Source organism: Canis lupus, chromosome 4, assembly GCF_048164855.1.
Source record: "Canis lupus baileyi chromosome 4, mCanLup2.hap1, whole genome shotgun sequence".
In the NCBI taxonomy this organism is placed as follows: domain Eukaryota; kingdom Metazoa; phylum Chordata; class Mammalia; order Carnivora; family Canidae; genus Canis; species Canis lupus.
This window is the reverse complement of record NC_132841.1, coordinates 73,387,691-73,412,659: the sequence shown is the minus strand read 5'-3', so window position 1 is coordinate 73,412,659 and position 24,969 is coordinate 73,387,691. Positions and strand designations below refer to the sequence as shown.

At 38.0% G+C, this 24,969-nt stretch overlaps 1 protein-coding gene across 5 annotated transcripts in view; it reads left to right on the top strand.

The window, feature by feature from the left end:
- The first annotated feature begins 2,375 nt into the window (after positions 1 to 2,375).
- The window catches only part of IL7R (interleukin 7 receptor), a 37,084-nt gene continuing 14,490 nt past the window's right edge, over positions 2,376 to 24,969 (top strand). The window contains exons 1-3 of one of the 5 annotated variants that reach the window (XM_072824907.1): positions 2,376 to 2,592; positions 10,692 to 10,830; positions 24,287 to 24,444. In XM_072824907.1, coding sequence (XP_072681008.1) covers positions 2,562 to 2,592; positions 10,692 to 10,830; positions 24,287 to 24,444 — 328 coding nt within the window. In that variant the 5' untranslated portion in view covers positions 2,376 to 2,561. Of the gene's footprint in view, positions 2,593 to 5,846; positions 6,046 to 10,691; positions 10,831 to 18,483; positions 18,794 to 18,823; positions 19,129 to 24,286; positions 24,445 to 24,969 lie in introns of those variants that run through there. The other 4 variants (XM_072824906.1, XM_072824909.1, XM_072824908.1 and 1 more) reach the window with 4 other exon arrangements.

Here is a 24,969-nt window from a genome sequence, read left to right as displayed (position 1 = left end):
TTTATGTCACAGTCCCTTCTGAGGTCCTAATAAGAGAAAAACCTTTTATCCCCATATATTGTTTAGAGTTTCAAGAGATGCATAGAGTACCCAAATTTGGAACCCTAGCTTTAGAGTTTTAATTTTCTTGAAAGCCTGTTGGGATCAGAGACCTGAGATCAGATAAAATGGGTCTGGTATGAATATTACAAGTCTTACTTCCCCAGTAGGCAAGCACACACTCTGCCCTGCCTGGATCTAGGTCCATTCATCTAGTAAGTCATTTTGTATTCTAAGTTCGAGATCAAATGCCTCCTCTCTCATCCTGCAGAAGGAAGTGGCTACTACTGTGTGTGCTCTGCATGATATGTACTTTTCCATACCTATTGAGCATACAACTCTTGTAGAAGGTATTTGTTATCCCCAACATTCACTCCCCCCTTCTTCCTTTTACTAATAGATTCTCCAGTTTTAGTTGTGAACATAGTTACTCCTTTTCAGGCTACATTTTCCTTTCTCTCTTGCAGCCAGAATGGCCATGGTGGCTACTTTCTGGCCAATTAGACAAGAGTAGAAGTGATATATGCAATTTTCAGATCATGCTCTTAAAAAGGAAAGTGATTCCTCTTCCCTTTCTTGTTATCTGCTTCCCAAAGACTGGAATAAGATCATGGTGCTAGTCAGTTGACCTTAAATACACAAGAACAACATCCTAGGAAATGAAAGAGTAGGCTGGGTGCCTGCCTAATTGAATGAACCCATGGAGCTGCCTCAATGCTGTAGGTCATCTTCCACAGCTGATTGAGAGAGCAATAAATCTGCATATTTGTTAGCTTATTGAGAGAGCAATAAATCTGTATCTTGGTTAGAGCCGGTATATTTCCAAGTCCCCTATTTCAGCAGAATAGCCCCAACTAATACATAGGAAAACAAACAAAAGTCCTATGTAAAATTCCAAAATCTCCTGAGACTGATAAATAAAAGCAATCTTAAAAATGTAGTGTAGTGTTATATAATCAGCCAACAGACAGACCCCCCACTGCTTCTATTCTAGGAACATCTGCTGATTCTATGTGGCAATTCTATGAACAATATCACTCAGTTTTATTTTTTTTATTTATTTTATTTTTTTTTAATAATAAATTTATTTTTTATTGGTGTTCAATTTCCCAACATACAGAATAACACCCAGTGCTCATCCCGTCAAGTGCCCCCCTCAGTGCCCACCACCCAGTCACCCCCACTCCCTGCCCTCCTCCCCTTCCACCACCCCTAGCTCATTTCCCAGAGTTAGGAGTCTTCCATGTTCTGTCTCCCTTTCTGATATATCACTCAGTTTTAATGTTGACTTTGCATATTTAGCTTAGGAAATTATAGGATACCAATGCTGTTCTTAGGGACTTAATTTACATGGTGTTGGGTTCTAAGAGGGCAGGGAATCATAAGAAGTAGAATTGATGGCTCTCGCCAGTTTTCCTAATTGTCTGGATTTGGGTCCAGGTGTGGCAATCAGCACTGCAGGCCCTTGGAAAGTGTTCTGCAGGAGCTTACCTGCAAGGACATCTGTGCAGAATCACAGGCCAGGGCCCAGAATGGTGTCACTTAATCCAGACTTTTCTCTGAAACACTGCAGGCCACTGACACTACAGCTTGAGCAGGAGCCTTCTGGGAACTGTCTGTTGAGAAGGGCCTGCAAGGAGAGATTGGTCCACACCTTGCCCCAGCTGCCCACAGAATCACCAGGATCTGCGGCCATTGCCAGCAGGCATACCACTTTCCTGAAGGATTGATTCTCTGGTTCACATTTTTATCAAAATTTGAGCATGGGGGATCCCTGGGTGGCTCAGCGGTTTAGTGCCTGCCTTTGGCCCAGGGTGTGATCCTGGGGTCCTGGGATCGAGTCCCACATAGGGCTCCCTGCATGGAGCCTGCTTCTGCCTCTGCCTGTGTCTCTGCTTCTCTCTCTCTCTCTCTCTCTCTCTCTCTCTGTGTGTGTGTGTGTGTGTCTCATGAATAAATAAATAAAATCTTAAAAAAAAAAAAAAAAACAAGATTTGAGCATGTATTGACATCAAAGCACTCTCTTTCTGGCAGAAATGTCTTCAGCAAAGAGTGAAAATTGGCACCCAAAGACTCCATTTTGGTTGTATCCAAAGACAGAGACTAAAATCTTGACAAGGCAAAATAGCTCTGACATTTTAAACTCTGCCCAGAAAGAACTTATTGCATGACATGACAGCAAGGCATGGGGCTGAAGATGCAGGGTAAGGAGGAAAGGGAAATGAAAGAAGAGCCACAACAAGGAAAACACTGTGCTCCTGGAAATGAAACTTCACAATGTTGGGACTCCCCCTTAGAGCCCTAGGGACTGACTCAGCACACACTGATAAAATGCTAAAAACAATTCATTTAGGTCTAGAGCTAGATCAGGGCTCCCTACAGCCATCCTCACCTCTTTGACCCCTTGGGTGTTTTCTTCTTTTTTTTTTCATAGTTTTTCGGGGTCCCCAGTCACTCCACTGAGCTGGCCTGGATTTCCTTCTTACAGCAGAAGGCAGGTGCCCAAGATTGTTTCCCATCTTATGGATAATATCTTACTGTTAACTAAGGAAGGTAAGTGACAGCTGGAGGGGGGCACTTATACAGATTTCATAGAACATGTTTTGGAACTGAGTGTCTTTTAAACATCAGATTTTGCTCCGGATATTCCTATAGCAACATATACTATTGTTGTAGCTGCTGTTTCATTTTATTGTCCTTCAGTGTCTAATCATAAGGTGAGTGACTTTTAAATCTTTCTCATTGAGACAAATTATTAGGTGTTACTGGCTATTTTGTAAGTTTTGTATAAAAACTGACTCTGAGAAGTGTTTTTGTTCTTGAAAGTTTGTTTTCCAAGGGTGCTGAAAGAGATAATGCATTGGTGTCTGACCCACTAAATTTATAATTTCTGTCAAGGATAGAAATGAAATTTCTGATCCTAAGAGAGGAGTCCAGAGAATGGAGAGTAGTAATAAGATTCTCAGCCTGAATTTGCCCAGGAACATCTTTGTCCTTACAGATTGGCACAAAGAGAGAAAACCTAGGGCTTCCTGGAGTGGATTTTTACCAAGAAAAAAAAACAACAAACAATTGAGTAAAGGGAGCACACACTCCTCCAAACTCACTACCCTGTAATCTCCAATCTGGCTAAAAGGTGAGTTCTCTGAGCTCTTCAGGACTCTACCTGTTATATATGAAATTAAATATATAACTTATTACAGTAGGAAAATAAAAGAAAATCATTCTGTGCTTTCTCTGTTTAATAAATAGTGTGAATAGTGTGAATGATCATACCCACCAAAGGAAGAAAGGAAAGTTGTGACCAGTTGACACTGTGTTCTGCTTATACATGAGAAACAATAAAATGCCTTTCCTTTGCTATGATTCACCACATCATAGGAACTCATGAGACTAAAGGAAGACAATATATAAGAAAGGGAAGAGAGAAGGTAGTGATGAAAGGAAATGATGGAAGGCGAGAAGGGGGATGCGTGCCACAATCAGGCTGTAGCGTCCAAGGATCTGCTTTATCCTTGGTCCACTGCTGGGATCCTGACTTTGCAATTGGAGGCTCGGTGCCCTGAGCATCTTTCCTGATCTGCTTTTCTTAGCTCTCCACTCCTCTCCCAGGCAGTAATGACAAAGCAACATAGTGAATGTCTCTCATCTGGGGGAATAGGTGGAACAAGGCCACCATTCTTCCTAAGTTTTCCAAAGAACTAGCAAGACCTGGGTGAAGAAAGTAGAGAAGGTACAATTGTTCCCCAGAATCTCTAGAAGGCCTAGTGAGACTTCTCTTTTCTTTGAGCTCCCCGCACTATATCTAGGTTTCTCTCTAGGTCCTTCGGCATCTCCTGCCCCACCCAAAAAGAGTAAGTACACCAGTGGAAATCCCCTGAGCAAACTAGCACATGCTGTACCAAAATATTGTGTCTTGGCTTTGTTCTTTTACATCTTCACAACTAAAGGAAAGAGATACAATCAAAATGATAGTCCACTAAAATGATAAACAAGAGAATTTAAAGAGACACAACCCAATTACTCACCCATGGAGTGACAATCTGAGCAATTCATGACACCTGTGTTGGTAGATAGACATAATTCCTGATTCCTTCTCTAACACTTATTTTAGTTTACGGGAATTTATAATTATTATATCTTTTTTGAAAGGATACTCACCTCAATGCAAAAACCTACCAATTTTTATGAATCAGACTCATAATTTTCTAACCAAGCTTTCAAGACAAGATTAGAAATGAGGGCACAAATTATTATCTGATGCACAAAATTGTCACTCCTTGAAATATGTTTGAAAATGCAAAAGAAAACCTCAACAGAGGGAAGAGATGCATTGTGTCCGTGCAGTTGGCTTCTTGCTCTGAAATATCCCTTAAGCTTGCAATCCAGTGTGATCTTATCAACAGAACACCCCAACCCTGTCACTGGATCTGCCTCAACAGAGACTGGTACAGATGCCCCACTTCTTCTTTTCTCATTTTAAGAGATTGTCACAATAACTGTAATGAGGATATAAGTGAACTGCGGCAGCTTTCAAAGACTCCCTCTGTTTTATACTCTGAGGGGTACTGTTCATCTTTGCCAGTTCTACCCAATGTCTGTGAATCAAACAGAAGCTCACCACTCACTGTCCATCCAGCATCTCAGTACTCATCATCTTGTAATTTCAGTCTTGTGGCTTTTTTCTAAGAGAGCTGAGGGGTGTTGTACAGCTTGAATCCAGGTGATTAGCCAGTGGAAGACCAGAGCAGACCTGGGATGTTTCTTTTGGAAGGCATTGTCTGTCTGTTGATAAAAGGATTGCTGTAGACCTGTGCCTTCATTTGAATACTAATAGAGGCTTAAAGAAAAAGATTCAAGGACTACTAGGAAGTCCGTTAGGCTTAACAAATATCCCTACTTTAACCCTGAGGCCATGTTGGGAGCAGCTTTGATTGGCAGACAAGTTTAGGGAAAGTCTGAATTATCTTTGTCTTTGTCCCAAGCTTTTGCCCATATCTATAGATGCCAATGTGGTTCGCAAATACTGTATGTTCCTGGAAAGTTGTGTGGCAATCAGATTTTCACAAATATAATCCTATTATAAATACCCTGAGAAAATGTCTTATCCAATACACAAGGGATCAACAGGTTTTTTTCTGTGAAGGATCAGAGAGTAAAGATTTTGCACTTCGTGTGCCCTACAGTTTCTGCCGCAGGTCCTCAACTCTGCTATTGTAGCACAAGAGTAACTATGCTCCAATAAAGCTTCCTTTGCAGAAACAGGTGGTGGGCCAAATTTTGCCCCTTGGCCCTAGTTTACCAACTCCCAGACTAGATAAATAATTTTTGAATGCCTACTTTGATGAGCAAGGTGTAAGTACTAGGGATACACAGAAAACAAAACAAAAATTGCTGTTCTTGTGAAACTCTCTAGTGTGTATGCTCAGAGATTGGAGGGGAACTATTTAAATAAATTACTCGATACCGTGCAGAATCTTTCCTTAAAGTGAAACTCACCCTAGACAATCAATTGATTAACTTTGCAAGTTTAGCGTTTGGCCTGGTGATTTGTTTTTGAACTGAGCCTTAGTCACACTCTAGTCTCAGGGGAGTTGGGGCTAGATTTGAATTCACTACCTGGCTCTGTAATAAGCAAGTCTGGGGGCCGACAGGAATTCCAAAGAGGTACAATAATTCAAAAGCTCTATCCCTTTGTTTCCTCTACCTCTGCTTACAACAGCAATACTTTTACTCAGACTTCCTGTTTCTGGCACTTGCCTTCTTTTTTGCTGTGTTTATACTTCCCCCTGTCTGTGGTTAAAGAAGTATAAAGTGCTAAAGCTATAGATTTGTCTCTGTCTCTCTCACTGGTGCTCTCTCTCTCTCATTCATTTCTACACATAGGCTCACACACCTCCTCTCTCCTTTCTTTCTCTCTCAGAATGACGATTCTGGGTACAGCTTTTGGTATGGTTTTCTATTTACTTCAAGCCGTTTCTGGAGAAAGTGGCTATGCACAGAATGGTGAGTCATTTCTAACTTTTCTTTAGGATTTCAGATTATCTCTAGCGTAGCTACAGGTTACTCAGATCCCTAACAGACCTGATCTGGACACTGAGTTGGAATGGAGTCGGAGAACTTACCACATAATTCAGCCATTTTCTAAGTTCTAACCAGCAGGACAGGAGGTCTTGGGACAATAATGTGGGTGGTTTATAAAGTCTTAGAATTGTCAGGAAGGAATGCATTAGACTCTAAATGTGGATCTTAAATGTTGGTCAATGCCTCTGCTCTTACAAAAGGAACACCCATATAGACGCAATGGGTGTGCTTGTTGGAGAATCTCCAAGGTAGTTTTACCTTGTTAAAAAATCAAGTTAGATTTGTTTTGTTTAGCTTTCTAGGAGGTTCCAAAACCATGATTTTCATGATAAAATAATTTTCAGAAACAACAGCTTTGTTTGCACTTACCAATGCCATATCTCTAGCACCTAAAAGAGTGTCTAGAACATAGTAGACATTCAATATTTAAATTGAAAATTTGAAAACTTCTTCAAAATACTTCAGTTTTGACAGATTTATGTGAGATTCATAGTGAATAGCTGAAGATCTGAATGAGTCATCTCATTAAAATATATTTGTTTTCATATCAACAAATTTATCATATAACAATACTCTTTGGGATTTTTGAAATACTTAGCACCTAGAAGCTGATGCTGCCTACTTAGTAAATAGGTTGTAATTACAGCAAAACTATAGACAAAGGCAAAAACAGCAGTAACAGGAGCCACCTGGGAATTTGAACCACCCATTTGTTCCTGATAAGCCCTTTCACTTTAAGAATTAAAAGGAATTTTCTTATCAAAGATATCAAACACATCAGCCTAATGATTCAGCTTAGATATGTTAAGTCATGTAATTACTAAGGGTGGAAATTTCTAGAATATTTTCACTAAGGGAATTGTCTGAGGGCTGACATTTTTCAGTGTGATCATGTATGAATCACTTTGTGGAGACGATTATTAATGTTTGCACAAATATTTGGTTGGCAAGTAACACCTAATTCTTACTCTCCAGAGTATAATGTATTCTCTCCCTGGTGGCCATACCTTTGGTTTTTTTTGTTTTGTTTTGTTTTGTTTTGTTTTTAAGAAATAAGAATTCTAACTGAAAGCTGAGTTTTCACTTCAACTTTTAAATTTCAGATTTATTTAGGAGATCTAACCACTCATCCACATTGAGCATCTCAAAATACTTTTCAGTTTGGGATGTATAATGATCAGAACCAGCTTGTTGAGGGATCCCTGGGTGGCTCAGGGATTTAGCACCTGCCTTCAGCCCAGGGTGTGATCCTGCAGTCCCAGGATCAAGCCCCACATTGGGCTCCCTGCGTGGAGCCTGCCTCTCCCTCTGCCTGTGTCTCTGCCTCTCTCTCTCTCTTTGTGTCTCTCATGAATAAATAAATAAAATCTTTAAAAAAAGGAAGCAGCTTGTTGAAAGACTAGCTCTTTGATAACCACAAGGATGATCAAGAAAAGAAAATGATATTTTTTAAAAATCCAAACCCTTTCTACTTTTAATCAACTAATTCCTTTCAAAAGGAAGACTTCTAAACCACATGGCCTTGTCTATTATACATATTCAAAAAATTAAGTTTTTATAGAAAAATATGCTTATATAGTGGGCATTTAAATATTTTTTTAAAGATTTTATTTATTCATGAGAGACACAGAGAGAGAGAGAGAGAGGAAGAGAGAGAGAGACAGAGACAGGCAGAGGGAGAAGCAGGCTCCGTGCAGGGAGCCCGATGCAGGACTCGATCCCAGGATTCCAGGATCATACCCTGGGCTGAAGGCAGGCGCTAAACCATTGAGCCACCCAGGGATCCCCTATAGGGGACATTTAAAGAATAATAGGTTAGCTCACTGTTCAAAAGTTTTATGTAATTTCAAATCATAGTCATAGAATTATGACTTTGACCTAGAATTCTTTTTTTAAAAAAAGTTATATATTTATTTGACAGAAAGAGAGCACAAGCAGGGGGAGCAGCAGGCAGAGGGAAAAGGAAAAGCAGGCTCCCCCCAGAGCAGTGAGGCAGATGTGGGGCTCGATTCCAGGACCCTGGGATCATGACCTGAGCCTAAGGCAGGCACTTAACCAACTGAGCCACGTAGGCACCCCTAGAATTCTTTTTCGAAGAAGTCCCAAAGGTTTCACATATATTTCAGAATTAGAATTCTTATTTTACCTTTTCATTACTTATTTGTCAAAAAAAAAAGATAATAGTTCTAGCTAACCCTTATTGGTGCTTACTGTGTTCTAAGCTGTCTTTGCATATATTTTGTTCAGTGATTCCTCAAAGTAAAGTGAATTTCCATATTGAAACAATGAGGCATAGAGAGGTTGAGTAATCTGACCGAAACCACAGCTAAAAAGTACAATAGCAAGAATTTAAACCCACATCTGTCCAGTTCTGGCGCCAGAGGTCTTAACCACCGTGTATACTACCTTTATCTAAGAATTTTTCAGCTTAGATTGCGTAGAATACTCTCTTTGTAAAATGCCATGCAACTTTGCAAGTTGTTGAGAGGAATTTTTCTTGGTTACAAAGCAACTTTATTGGCTTAAGAGCCAATGAACTCAAAACGTAGCTACTTTGATTGTATGACCTGTGCTATGTATATTGTATGAAAATACACATCAGACTGACTCTACCAGACTGGATGGCTAAAGGCAGTAGGAGTGCTTTGTCCTACTGATGCTCAGCATCTACTAGACTGTGCTCTCTCTAGCTTATATTGTATATTGAAGAATTTTGGAGACAAAGCTGATCCATAGAAGTTTGAATCCAAATAGTAATGTAGGTTCTGTTGTATAGGATTGGTGGGAGATTCAAAGAAGAGAAAACATCTGTACAGAGTGAGGACTGCTGAGTAAGCGCAGGCTAAAGCCCTCTAGACTCGTTCCGTTGAGAAAAGAGCCAGTTCTTAGGACACAAGATCTTAGTCCTATAAGATTAACAATGAACATGCTTTAAAATGTGAGCCCTAAATGGTGAGTTTCCCCTCATTATTTAAAACTGTTATCAGGAAGAGAGCTATACCTGGTTGAAATTACATAAGACGCCTTTGCTAGTGGCAGAATTGTGAGCCTAGTGGGTTCTGGAATGGTCAGAAAGAGCAGTGCCCACAGCTCTTATCTAGATCTAGCTTTTCAAGATTTGTGGCTTTGACTGAACCAATATGTCACTCAACTAGTTGGTCCGCTCGCCACCAGTTTTACTAACCTTCCCACAGACCTACTTAGTTATTTAAGTCAAGAAGAAGCTGTTTCTACATTTCACGGCCTTCAGAACACTCAACTGGGGTTTAATTTTAGTACATTCTATATTCTATTTAAAACCCTAGGAGGTGCGCGCCTGGGTGACTCAGTTATTGAGCATCTGCCTTCCTCTCAGATCATGATTCTGGGGTCCTGGGATCGAGTCTAGATCCCCGCGGAGATCCTGCTTCTCCCTCTGCCTGTGTCTCTGCCTCTCTTTCTCTGTGTCTCTCATGAATAAATAAATAAAATCTTAAAGAAAAAAAAAAGAAAACAACCCCAGGAGCTTCTAATTTCTAATTTCTAGTATTGATGGTCCAAAGTAATTTCTAGTGTCAATAGATGTGGAAGCCATCACAGGCTCACACTTGACCACTCTGAGAATGGCTTCAGTTACTCCAGAACTGATTTTCTCAGGTCTCAGTCCATATTTGCTGACAACTTTTTTTCTATTAAATATTGTGAAATATACATACAAAATGTCTATTTAATCTTAGGGGCCTCAACCCCATTCAAGAAATTGAGTACTATCTGTGACAGATTGTACTTACCAAAAGTGGCTGCAAAAAAAAATTCTGATTCCCTACATATGTCCAGAATTCTGGTATCTTCAAGATACAGTATCTATAGAAGAAGGATCTACATACACAGAAGCAGTAGGATTCATGGGAAGGTCCACTAGATTTGAGTCCTGGCAGATCTAATTTTTTTCTAACCATATTTGCCTTAGTTAGTAGCTTAAGACAAATTGCTTTAAACAATATTTCACACAATGGAGATAATCAATTGCACTTTTTAGTTGGGATGCGTATTTAGGCAGGAAAAGCTATCACTTAAAAAGTGAACTTCTGACTGTAATATAGTGCTTCTTCCTTCCTTCAAAAAAGAAATACTTGAGAAGAAATAAATTAAGATTAGTGATAAAGTCAAAGACTAGGTTAGGTAGCATTTGAATGATGGAGATAAAGTATCTCTTATTCGAAATGTACCAATTAACAGAATAAACGAACAGTGTAAAAAAGCATATTTAGTATTTTATTCTCGGTCTCTAATGCCCTAACCCAATAGCAGAAATGTTTAGAAATATTCGGAGGTTTTTTATTAATTGTGATTATCTTTTTTTCTCTTAGAAAAATCTGTGCTCATAAGATACTGATTTTTTTGGGTTTGGGGTCTTTTCGGTTTGGGTTTTGGTATTGGTTTCTCTGTCTTTTCCCTTGAGGTTTTATAACCCTATGATTACTCCTTCACGTCTGCCCCAAAGGCTGCCCTTTCGTTAACGTCACTCCAGATTTCAAAAGGATGCACTTATTTACTTCATTAACAGCTGCAGGTTTGTTCCTTCCCAGGAGACTTTGAAGATGCCGAGCTGGATGATTATTCATTCTCTTGCTACAGTCAGTTGGAAGTGGATGGAACCCAACACCTGTTGACCTGCACTTTTGATGACCCTGACATCAACAGCACCAATCTGGAATTTGAAATATGGTGAGGGATGCTGGCTTCTATGGGTGCCTGGAAATCCTGTCATTCCTTTCACATGCTGCTCAGCAAAGGAAGGAGTATGGAGCCCCAAAAAATCAAATGAACTCCAAAAATTCTTTACCAAAAGACTCCAGCAGAGATACTCTCATGGGTTCATCTGTCAGGCTTTGCTGCTACAGCAAGCTGATGGTTTGGAGCTTGAAGTCCTCACAACCCTCCTGACTTCATAGCAGAATTTAAATACTGCTTTCCTAGGATATTCCTCCTCCCAAATTTCTTTTCCTAACATGAGACAATCTAGTGTTTTATTGCACCCTGGAGTGCAGTTGCGTGGTTTCTAATCCCAATATCAGCACTGACTTGGCTTTTTTTTTTTTTTTTTTTATTGGTGTTCAATTTACTAACATACAGAATAACACCCAGTGCCCGTCACCCATTCACTCCCACCCCCCGCCCTCCTCCCCTTCTACCACCCCTAGTTCGTTTCCCAGAGTTAGCAGTCTTTACGTTCTGTCTCCCTTTCTGATATTTCCCACCCATTTCTTCTCCCTTCCCTTATTTTCCCTTTCACTATTATTTATATTCCCCAAATGAATGAGAACATACAATGTTTGTCCTTCTCCGACTGACTTACTTCACTCAGCATAATACCCTCCAGTTCCATCCACGTTGAAGCAAATGGTGGGTATTTGTCATTTCTAATAGCTGAGTAATATTCCATTGTATACATAAACCACATCTTCTTTATCCATTCATCTTTCGTTGGACACCGAGGCTCCTTCCACAGTTTGGCTATAGTGGCCATTGCTGCTAGAAACATCGGGGTGCAGGTGTCCCGGCGTTTCATTGCATTTGTATCTTTGGGGTAAATCCCCAACAGTGCAATTGCTGGGTCGTAGGGCAGGTATATTTTTAACTGTTTGAGGAACCTCCACACAGTTTTCCAGAGTGGCTGCACCAGTTCACATTCCCACCAACAGTGTAAGAGGGTTCCCTTTTCTCCGCATCCTCTCCAACATTTGTTGTTGACTTGGCTTTTTTTACCTAAAGCAAGTTATATAACACATCTATGCCTCAATTTCTTCACCTGTTAAATGAGATGTACTAACTCATAGGGAGTTTGGGATGATTAAATAATTTAATACTTTAATTAGAAGAGAAATTCAGTATGTAATAAGTAATGGGAAAGAAGCATTAAAATAACAAAATCTATGAATACGGATCTAACTTTCACCCTCTTGACGCAGTTTGACTTCACATGATACCCTCGGTGTCAATTTTCCAAAACTCCGTAAGAATAACTCTGCTTTTGGTTTCATGAGGCCTCACAAAGAAAAAGAGAAAGTCTCTCTCTGCTTTGAAAGTTTGGTGAAGAGAGGGCTTTCTTCATCCTCCACAAATAGTCTCTTGTTGCTGAAGGTTACTGTCTCTGATGACTTGGAAAAAATACTCCAACATGAAATTCTAACTTATGGCTAACTCCAAATTCATATCAGATGACCTAATTAGTTTCTTACTAAGAAAAGTGAGTCAAGATCCACCAGTTGTAAAAGGGAGCTTATAAACTCAGTAGACCCTCAGCCAAGCCCCTCTAATACATAGTCTAGACAAGCCCTAAATCACATGCCTTGCATTAAATTATAGGAGCTACCTGCCTATGCTCATGCAGTGCTTTCTTTTTTTTTTAATTTATTTTTTATTGGTGTTCAATTTACCAACATACAGAATAACACCCAGTGCTCATCCCGTCAAGTGCCCCCCTCAGTGCCCGCCACCCACTCACCCCCACCCCCCGCCCTCCTCCCCTTCCACCACCCCTAGTTCGTTTCCCAGAGTTAGCAGTCTTTACGTTCTGTCTCCCTTTCTGATATTTCCCACACATTTCTTCTCCCTTCCCTTATTTTCCCTTTCACTATTATTTATATTCCCCAAATGAATGAGAACATACACCGTTTGTCCTTCTCGGATTGATTTACTTCACTCAGCATAATATCCTCCAGTTCCATCCACGTCGAAGCAAATGGTGGGTATTTGTCATTTCTAATGGCTGAGGAATATTCCATTGTATACATAGACCACAGCTTCTTTATCCATTCATCTTTCGATGGACACCGAGGCTCCTTCCACAGTTTGGCTATTGTGGACATTGCTGCTTTCTAATGCAGTCATTGGAGAAGTATGCTTTTGGACTTGAACCCCATAGTGTGTTCTTAGTCTGTCTCTATGGGTTCATTTCTCTAACACACTTTCCAGAAATAAAATATTGGGAGAACAGGAACCTATGATGTCCAGAATCTATACTACAACTAGGCTACACCAACATAGCCGAACAGCTCATTCAAACCATGCACTCATTTTTATGGACAAAACCCCCTCTGATAGAGGCTTGACTTCGGATTCTCCACCCAGCTATTTGGTGGACTGCAGAGCTCACACAGTTTCTCCTGAGGCTGAGATGACCTTTCTGTCCACATTCGCTCACACCACTTCCTCGCCCACTGGAACAAACTTGCCCACTTCTCCTTGGCAAATGTCTTTATTTTTCCTGTGATATTGTAATCTATCTGCAGCTTCCATTGGGGGTTTTCAATTAGATTTAGATATTTCAGTTGGGAGGGAATTGTCTTAAGACATATTTTTCAGTGAAAAACAATAAATATGAGGAGGTTAAGGTGCTCCTAGAGAGCAGCTGTTTTTGTGAAGGTATCCATACCTTAAGGGAGATTGATTTTTCATGCAGCTCCTAGGCTGAGTGGGGACATTGTTTCTCAAATCAAAGTCACCTAGTGTGCTATATTTTCTGGCAAGGCTAGGTTGCTTTTCCAATGAAACTACCTTTACTGGAACTTTCTGTTCCTTTGCCATGTTTATAAAGAAGAGATTAGAAATGACTGAAAAATGTGCTTTCTACTGAAGTCTTTTCACAGGTCGGATTGTTGACGGAAACCAGGTGCTGTTTCCCAGGTTACTAGTGACATTTTCCTAGATGAGTTTACCACCTGCCTGATCTGGCCACCAATCTCCCAAGGTTAGGAACCAAATTACTTAGCGTTCAATGAGAGAATACTCCTCTCAGGATTGGATTTGGATTAGCCAAAATCTCAGATTTAGATTACAGGTATGCCAAGTAATGATTTCATATTGGTAGATACAATTATTATAGGTACCAGATATTCATACTGGGCTCAGGACCTACAAGAGTTGGTGCTGGGAGAGGAGATGGACATAGTGGGCCAGTAGGGTGCCTATTAATATAAATCCACTCTTCCTGGGGGATCTGAAAATTTTTTATTCACCAGAATTTTAACCAGCTTTCAGGTACCTAGAATGACAAAACAGAGGCACTGAAAACAGACACCTAGGTTAGAATCCCAATAGCAAAATTTAAGGAGCTCTGTGACCAAAGAGTAACTCAAGTTCTCTAATCATAACAACTATCTTGCATTGGGGTAGTTGGTATATCATTAGTACCTGTAAGTGATACTTAATTCTCAGTGTAGACTGATTTTCATTAAAAATGTGATCAGAAGGTTGTTCCGTAAATATAAAGCAAAACAAAGGAAATTTGTTTGTTAACTTGTTAAGGCTAGAGTTATTTGATTCAGATCTCAAAGTGCTTATTCAATTTTTAGGATTAGCTACAGCACTCAAACATCTAGGTTATCTCTTTAAAAATGAGTTTTGAGGAATCTCCATACTATTTCCCAGAGTGGCTGCAACCAGCTTGCCATTCCCACCAACAGTGTACCGAGCTCCCCTTTCTCCACATTCCTGCCAATATTTCTTATTTCTTGACTTATTAATTTTAGCCATTCTGACTGGTATGAGGTGGTATCTCATTGTGGTTTTGATTTGCATTTCCCTAAGGCTGAGTGATGTGAAGCATTTTTTCATGTGTTGTTGGCCATTTGTATGTCTTCTTTGGAAAAATGTCTTTTCCCATGTTTTCTGCCCATTTCTTGATTGGTTTGTTTGTTCTTTGGGTGTTGAGTTTGATAAGTTCTTTATAAATTTTGGAACTAGTCCTTTATCTGATAAGACATTTGCAAATATTTTTTCCCATTCTGTAAGTTGCCTTTTGGTTTTGTTGACTGTTTCTTTTGCTGTGCAAAAGTTTTTTATCTTGATTAAGTCCCAATAATTCATTTTAGCCTTTTTTTCCCTTGCCTTTGAAGACATGCTGCAGCCAAGGTCGAAGAGGTTGCTGCCTGTGTCCTTCTCCTCCTCCTCCTCTTGATGAATTCCTGTCTCACATTTAGGTCTTTCATCCATTTTGAGTCCATTTTTGCATGTGGTGTAAGAAAATGGTCTAGTTTCATTCTTCTACATGGGCTAATTTTTCCCTACACCATTTGTTGAAGAGACTTTTTCCCATTGAGTATTCTTTCCCAGCTTTGTCAAAGATTAGTTGACCATAGAGTTGAAGGTCCATTTCTGGGTTTTATCTTCTGTTGCATTCATCTATGTGTCTGGTACCATACTATCTTGATGAAAATAGAGCTACCCTATAACCAAGCAATTGCACTACTAGGTATCTACCCCAAAGATACAAATGTAGTGATCCAAAGGGGCACTTGCACCCCAACGTTTATAGTAGCAATGTCCACAATAGCCAAACTATGAAAAGAGCCTAGATGTCCATCAACAGATGAATGGATAAAGATGTGGTATATATGCACAATAGAATATTGTTCAGCCATCAAAAAAAAATGGAATCTTGTCATTTTCAATGACATGGATCGAACTAGAGGGTATTAAGCTAAGCAAAATAAGTCAGTCAGAGAAATACAGTTATCATATGATCTCACTCATATGTGGAATTTAAGAAACAAAATAGAGGATCACAACGGAAGGGAGGGAAAAATAAAACAAAATGAACTCAGAGAGGGTGACAAACCATAAGAGACTCTTAATCATAGGAAACAAACTGAGGGTTGCTAGAAGGGAGGGGGTTTGGGGACAAAGTACCTGGGTGATGGACTTTAAGGGGGGCACATGATGTAATGAGCACTGGGTGTTATATAAGACTGAGTAATCACTGACCTCTACCTCTGAAACTAATAATACTATATGTTAATTAATTGAATTTAAATTAAAAAGATACTTCAGAGACAAAAAAAAATCAGATTTGATAATAGTGGACCCATAGAGTCAAAGTATCTGAACAGAATTCTAGCTGCTTCTGTAGATGGACAATTAAATCTCAATCCTGAAGTTAGGGCCCACTTTTCTCATTCATGTTACTGTTGAAAACACCATGGGCACTTGAATTGGGACACTGCTTTTTAGGTGTTTGTATAAGTTCCAGAGTCAGCTCTCAGAAGGCAACTCCTTTGTTCCCACATTCTTGGGGGCACCAGAGTCACTCTCTTGTGCCACCCACAGATGTCACTTCACATATGTCATTCTTTGTTTCATCATTTACCACTCATGCCAAATCTACCTCATGTTCTAGAATTACCTAGCAGTATCTGTCAGGTGCTAAATCTAGCAATTTACTCCTTCACCAGGAAATCATACTAACTTTCAAAATTGATATTTTTGAGATAGATCCTTTTGAGACCAAATGAGGAATAAAAGCTACAGTTGGATTTTGCTTCTGTTTTTAACATTTTCATGTAGATACCTGTCTGCCTCATCAGGAGAAATGCATTTATCAAGCTAAACCAGACACGATTGCAGATTTAGGAAGCTGGAGGTAGGGTAAAGAAGCAGGTGCTCCGGTCTTCCCAGCAGTCTCTCCCCATTTTCAGGACAAGAGGGTTTTGTATGAGTGGCTTTTTGGCTGATGTCCCCTGAAAAGGTCTTACAGGCCCAAATTTGTTAGCCTATAGTACTGCTTGGGGTCAAAGGTAGATTTAAAAAAAGAAAAGAAAAAAAAAAAGAAGAAGTAAAGCCAGCAAATCAAGGAAGTAGTAATTTGTGAAAGTTTGTTGTGCACATTCCAAAAAGACAGTTTGCAAGCCAAGAGCACTTAAAATATTGAATGAGGCTTAGAGGCTTATGTTGTTATAAAGCAGCTTATATAGTGTAAGGGCGATGAGTGTTTATTCTTTACAGTGATTGGCTATAATACTAGAATTCTCTTAACTGAAAGGAAATTGGTTAGTGGTTGCCTCCTATCAATTTTGGCAAACTATTTAAGTTTTGCTTATGATTTTCAGAGGCATAAGCAAGAAGTCACCCAGGTTAAGTTAATCTTGCTTGTCTTGCAAAGTAAGCTAAATTAAGATTTGCTTATATGACTAACTGATTCTGGTAAGGGAATTTTCAAGTGTGGTCTCTGTGTTTAATTTTAACATTGGATACTTGTAGTGCTTTTTTTCTCCCCTCCAAAATACCCTCGAATGGCTCTATCCAATAGAAATATAGCACAATCCACGAATGTGTCAGACATATATCTAATTCTAAATTTTCTAGTGGCCACGTTTAAAAAAAAAGGAAAAATAAATAGGCGAACTTTATTTAACTTAAATTAACATATTTAATATAATATTTAGTTTAATAATATATTTTATTTAACCTAATATATCCAAAATATTATCATTCCAATGCATAATCAATATAAACAAAAGTATTAGTGAGATATTTTATATTCTTTTTTGCATGCTAAATCTTCAAAATCTGTTGTGTATTTCATACTTAGAGCACATCGCGATTTAGACTAGCCATATTTTAAATGTTCAATAACCACATATCAGGTAGTGGCTATTGTGTTGGATGGTGTAGTTATAGAATATTTCTAACCTTAGCAATACATACTTAGCAACCAAGTAAATTGCCTTAGCTTAGTTAAGTGAATTGAAATGAACTGGATTGACTTGAGTTGAACTCCTCATGAACTGCACTGTGTTTCCTCCAATCACCTGAGGCCATGGTCATTGGCACAAAGTGAGGTTGTCTATTGCAGGCCACTGGTTTTCTTAGCTCCTGGCATGGCTTCCCCTTCACATAGAGTGGCTCCTGGGGTTCAGACCCCTTAAAAGGATGTCCAGGCTCACAAGCCAACCATATGGTGATCCTTTATTTTTCATTACTTATTAATATCCCTCTCCAAAAAGCGGGAGTAAACCAAGAATACCATTGTAGGTTCTTCTTAAATTTCCAACAATACCAAGAACTTGCTACCTAAGGATTTGTAAGTGAATATTTCACCATGCTTTACTTACAAATATATTCTAAACTCAATGAATGAACTAAAAGTCATTATCTTTTTTTCAACATCATATGTTTTACCTAAAATTCAGAAATGAGATATTGCTCCAATTTTCCCTATCCTTATTCATCCAATTATGACATGTTGCCATCGTCAGAACTTTCCATGTGACACTCCTCCCAGGGGGTATCCATCTGGCCTAACTTAAAAATTTGCTTTTAATATTTACTCCAAGGGTGAAAACCCAATTAGCTCAATGAGGGACACACTCTAGACACCCAAACATACACACACATGCACACACACACATACACACACACACATACATGCATTTAAAGCCAAAACAAGTGCATACCCTATAAGATAACAGCTAATTAAAAAAAACAACAACCATAATTGGGGGTGGGACAATGTTAAGGAAGGCCTCACAAATAGTAAATATAGTTAGCTGATTAATAAACCTAAAATTTCTTCACCCATCTGTCTTTGTTTGAATGCAGGAGCATAACCAGTCACTCAAAGACCACGGCAGCCCAGAGCTGGGAGACTGCACCTAAAGCTGAGGCATCCTCCTGAGATTTTAACCTCATGCCCATCTCACCTCAAGCCACAGACATAGTCTTTCTGCTCAGAGTCCAGGAACAATCCCAGAAAGGGCTCTCATGAGCACATGCTGAGAAAAGTATACTCACATCCAATTTACCAAAGAAAACCAACACATTCTGGATTGTAGGTAGTAAAGGATCTTTTTAGAACATATTCCCTATGACCTTTTAAAAAAATCTGGTTAATGAGAAAAATTCTTTCCATGTAAGTAAACTTGTACAAAACCTTTTTTTTCTGCCACAATCCCCACTTCCAATTTGAGTCAGCTATACCTCTTTTCAGAATTATTTGGCTAGAAGAGCATATAGGAAAAACAAAATAGTAATTATGTTTATCGCAGGAGAGGGAAATTAAGTTGAGGGTTGAGGAAGGAAGAGAAATGAGTACTTTTGTTTTTATTCTTCATTGTTATTTTCGCAATGAGAATACATACTTTGCTTCCTTTCCTAATACAGAACACTTCTTTCACTCTAGAAGGATGTCTCCTGTCCTGTTCCAGCCACTCGTCCCCAGTGAGCAATCCATCACCCTTTGGTTTTGTCAGTTTCTCTTTTTTTTTATGATGTTATTTATTTATTCATGAGAGACACAGAAAGAGAGGCAGAGGGAGAAGCAGGCTCCCTGCAGAGAGTCTGACATGGGACTTGATCCCAGGACAACCTGAGCCAAAGGCAGATGTTTAACCACTGAGCCACCCAGGATCCCCTGGTTTTGCCAGTTTCCAGTAGTTCTTATAAGTGGAATAGTTCTTGTAAGTGGAATAATAGACTGTTTACTCTTTTTTAAATGAAATTTCTCACACTACAAAATGTTTTCAAGAAACATTTGGAGCAGTTTTCCAAAGTGGTTATACCATTCTATTCTGAAACCAACAAAGTGTAGGAACTATACATTGTCTCTGACATTTAGCTTTGAAATAGTATTTCATGGTTTCTCTTTTGTTTCTCAAATAGCAAATAATGTTGACCATCTTTTTGAGTATTTGCTGGCTATTTGTATGTCTTTTTGTGGCAGGTGTCTGTTAAACCCTTTTGTCTTTTTTATTTAGTTATTTATCCTTTTATTGTTGATGGGTATGGATTCATTATATGTTCTGGCTACAATTCCTTTGTCAGATATATGCGTTACAGCTATTTTCTGCCAGTGTATAGCTTGCCATTTCATTTTCTTAATGGTGTATTTTAATGGGGAGGAAGTTTTCATTTTGATGAAAGTTCAATATGTCTTTTTTTCCTCTTTTATGTTTAATTTTTGTGTGTGTCATTGCTATCTTTGTCCACTCTCAAAGTCAGAAACATATTTTCCTGTATTTTCTTCTACATATTTTATAGTTTGAGCCTTTACATTTAAATCTATAATTCATATCTAATTAATTTTGCTTGAGATTAAGGTTCATATTTTCCATATATTTATTCAGTTGTTCTAGGACAGTTTGCTGAAAAAGTTTTCTCTTTCCCACTGAATTGATAAGGCACTTGTATTGAAAATCAGTTAACTTTCTATGTGAGAGTCTATTTCTGAACCCTATACTTTCTATTGATCAATTTATCTATTTTTATGCTAGTGCTAAAGTGGCCTATCATCACTTTACAGTAAATTTGAAATCAGCAGCCCTGAATCTTCCATATTTGTTCTACTTTTTCAATGTTGTTTTGGCCATCCTGAGTTCTTTGTATTTCCACATGAATTTTAGAATCAGCTTGTCATTATTTTTAAATCCTGCTGAGATTTTGATTAATATTATATACACCAGGTTGGGAAAAATTGCTATCTTCTCACTACTAAATTTACTAATCCATGAATGTGCCTCTTTGTTTATTAGATCTCCTTTAATAACTCTAAGGAATGTTTTATCATTTCCATTGCAAAGGCCTTGAATATTCTTTTTGTTTTAAAAAGACTTTACTTATTTATTCATGAGAGAGAGAGAGAGAGAGAGAGGCAGAGACATAGGCAGAGGGAGAAGCAGGCTCCATGCAGGGAGCCCGATGTGGGACTCGATCCCGGGTCTCCAGGATCATGCCCTGGGCCGAAGGCGGCACTAAATGCTGAGTCACCTGGGCTTCCCTGAATATTCTTTATTAATCTTATCTCTAAGCATTTTATGTTTTTGTTGTTATCATAAATGGAACTGTTGTTTTTAAAAATTATTTTCTAATTGTTTGATACTATCCTATAGTATATTCTGCCCTTGATGAATTCACCCTGCTAGTTCCTGTAATTGTGTTGGAGAATCTATACAACATTGACTGTACATAAAGAAAGGCTTTTTTATTTCATTTCCAAACGGGGTGTCCTTTTGTTTGTTTGTTCCTCTTGCCTTGTGCACTGGCTAGAATCTCCAGTAAATAAAAATGGTGAAAGTGGATATTCCTGTTTTGTCCTTATTGTAGGGGGAAAATGTTCACAATTTCACTACTAAATGTAATATTAACTGTAGTCTCTTTGTAAATTTCCTTTATCAGGCTGAGGTAGTGTTTTTCTATTAATCATCTGCTGAGAGTTTTTATCATAAGTGGATATTGAATTTTGTCATTGTCTATCTGCGTTACTTAACACAATCAGATTATTTATGCCTTTTGTTCTGGCAATATGGTGAATTGTAGGATTGATCTTTGATTGCTGAATCTACCTTGATTTCCTGGGACATGTCCTACTTTCTCATAGTATTACCATCAATGTGTTAATATTTTCTTGAGGAAATTTGCATATATATTCTAGGAGGACATTTATCTGTGAATGTCTTTTCTGTAATATTTTGCCAGCTTTTGGTACCAGGATCGAGCTAACTTCATAAAGCAAATTGGAAAGAGTTTATCTATTCTGTTTTCCAGAGTAATTTGTGTAAAATTGTCACTATTTCTTATATATTTTATAGAATTCACCAGCATAGAACCATCTGGCATAGAGTTTCCTTAGTAGGGAAGTTTGTTGATAATTAATGCAAATCCTCTGAAAGAAATAGAGCTATTGAGATATTCAGCTTCTTCCTTATTTGTACTTTTGGGCAATACCTTTTTCTCAGTGATTGTTCTAACAGTTACAATATTCAACCTTAGCATAGTTTACTTAGAGTTAATATTGTACTATTTCATATACAAAATATAAGAAACTTGCAACAGTATAATTCCACTTATCACATCCTATCTTATGCACTACTGTTTTCTATTTGTACATCTACTATACACTATAAGTGCTACAGTAATGTTGTAATATTTGTTTTAAGCAATCAGTTATCTTTAAAGAATTTAAAGGAAGGAAATATAGGTCTTTAACATTTACCAAAGTATACCATTTCTGGTACACCTAGTTGCTTCCTGTAGATCTGCAATTCCATCTGGTATCATTTCCCTCTGGTCTAAAGAAGTTTATAGAAAAATCATCTCAATTTTTATTTATCTGGAAATATCTTCACTTAGCCTTCATTATTGAAGAATATTTTGTGCATATAAGAATTCAAAGTGGACATATTTTCTTTCTCTCTTTCAGAGTTTTAAAGATATTATTCCAGTGTCTTCTGGTTCCCATAATTTCTGATCAAAAGTGATATTTTTCCCTAGATACTTTTAAAATTTTCTATTTGCTTTTATTTTCCAGTGATTTGACTGTAATGTGCCTTGGTATGGTTTTCTTTGGATTGATCCTGCTTGGATTGGCTGAGATTCTTAAACTTAAAAAAGACATTTTTGTTAGATTTGGGAAATTTGGATCCATTATTTTGTATCTATTTTTTTTCATCCAGGTGCTTTATCTTTTCTTGTTCTGGAACTCTAATTATATATTTATTTATCCCCTTGACATCATCCTATAGGTCACTAAGAATTTCTGTTATCTCAGACTGAAAACTTGCTATGGGCTCTGTCTCCAAGTTTATTGACCCTTTTCTCTGCCATTTCCAATCTGCCATTAAGCTCATCCAATACAGTTGGTGCATTTTTACGAATTTTAGATTTACTTGTCAGTTACAGTATTTTCATCTTTTACAGTTTACACTTCCCACTAACATTACGCATCTACTCAGTCATTATGGCCATATTCTTTGTTTAGCCCTTGAACATATTTACAAAAGCTGCTTTAAAGTTCTTTTCCACTAATTCCAATGTCTGGTTACTTTAGGGTCAGTTTACACTGACTACTTTTTGTCTTGTCTCTGGGTCTCATTTTTCTTTTTTAGTCATTGTAGTAGCTTTTGATTACAGGAAAGACACTATTGGGGGGCACCTGGGTGGCCCAGTGGTTGAGCATCTGCCTTTGGCACAGGATGTGATCCGAAGTCCTAGGATTGAGTCCTACATCAGGCTCCCTGCATGCTTCTCCCTCTGCCTGTGTCTCTGCCTTTCTCTCTCTGTGTGTTTCTCATAAATAAATATTTTTTTTTTTTAAAAAAGGAAAGACACCATTGTTAATAGGTTTTCTGCATTCTGTTAACTTCCTCTGCTGAGTGTTAGTTTTAGCTCTTTTAGTTGGTTAACAGGACTGGATTCATCTTCGAATTCTTTTTTTTTTTTTTTTTTTTTTTTGAGACAGCACCTAAAATCTTAGCTCAGTTCTTGCTAGAGCCATCTAGCTATTGCTAACCCATGGTTTCCTTAGAGTCTCTTCCTCACTTGACAATTAAAAGGACACATAATGACGTGAGCATAGTTTATATACAGATCTGGTGTCTTCCATCCCCATAGCTTCCTCATTTCTAGGCTGCTTCCCATTAAAAATATCCATTCATGCAAGCAGTCCTCTAACTTCTAAATACAATAAAACGGTGACTCTCCATCAGATTCTAAATGTCTACCACAGTGTGACCCAAGGAATGTCATCAAACAAAGAAAAAGAAAAAAGCAGAAACAAGGATCTCAACCACCTGTTTACCAAGGGATAAAATTCCCTCTTGTTTTGGCATACTTTTGGTTACTGAAGCTTTTAAATAGATTTTCAAAAATAGCTTGTCCAAGGTTCATGATAGTTATATATTGGAAGGCTAGTATGATATAAGTTGTTCTGCTATTACTGGAACTCAAAGTTATACTTTTTATTTTGAATAGCACAATGGGGAGCTTTTGATGTTAGTTGTACAGTAGGCAATAATCTCTCTTCCTCAGTGTCCTGAAAGCTTGATCCTAATTGGGAAGAGGAAGTCACAGAAGTGACAAAACTCAATTTCTAGAGCATTGTTGTCGCATGTTAAGCTAGGAAACATGGGAAGAAGTGTTGCTTTTAAAGTCCATTGATGAGGTAAAAATGGAGTACAGTCAAAATTACCTTAGAATTTAATGTATATAATCCTTTGGATATTGTATCATTTTCTTTAACTTTTTTGGGGTCAGTATTTCTTTACAGGTTTTATTTCCTCAGTTTATTTCTGCAGGACATCAAAAAGAGCAATTACCTTCTCACCTAAACAGAGTATTTGTTTTTTGATGATCAATTATTTAAAAATAGGAATTTTCCATCTTTTTCATGAACATGCTTTGACTGTTGCATCTAATGCCTAAATATATTATCACTAGGTATGATGGTAGCAAGAAGCCACCTTATTTAATTCTCTCTCTCTCTTTCTCTCCCTCTCTCTCAAGCACCTACCCATCCGCATACCTATAGACACAGCTGAAGCCATACAACTGAAATGTACATGCAATGCTATTCCATTATATACAGAAACTCCTACTTGAATTAAGATAGATTCCCTTTTTGTTTCTACAGTGGAGCTCTTTTGAATGTAAAATGTCTGACTTTTAATAAACTGCAAGAGATGTATTTCATCAAGACAAAGAAATTCTTACTCATTGGAGACAGTGAAATATATGTGAAGCTTGAAGGAAAGAATATAACTTCCAAGAAATTGAACATAGTCCGGATAGGTAAGAAGTTTTTTATATGGGAGTATATTTGCCATTTAGGGATATATGAAGACACTGATTATCTCTGGACCTTCTGCATGTTAAAAGTAGACAAATGATGAAAGCTATTTTCAATAGGGAAGAACAAATTCCCTAATGGAAGGAATTTGTTAAATAAATCAAAGTCATGAAACACATGCCACTAATTCTTACTATCAGAGAATTCTGAGGGTCTTCAAACTCAGCTGTGAAAAAATTAAAAATAAAAATAAAAAATAAATAAAATAAATAAATAAAAAATAAAAAACAGCTATGAAGGATAGTAATTACAGGAAGAGTTCATCTGTGTGAAGTCTCGCTGGAGATAGGCCTCTGTTATCCACCAACATATGTCCTTTCCATCCATCCTCATCTTACCCTCTCCTGAATTCCTTGTAGTCTTCTTCCCATATATCCACCATATTCTGAGTGTGTTTAGTTAAATTATCAAGTTATTTTGAAAAGTAAATATGACTTCTGTATTAGAGTTCTCCAGAGCAAACAGAA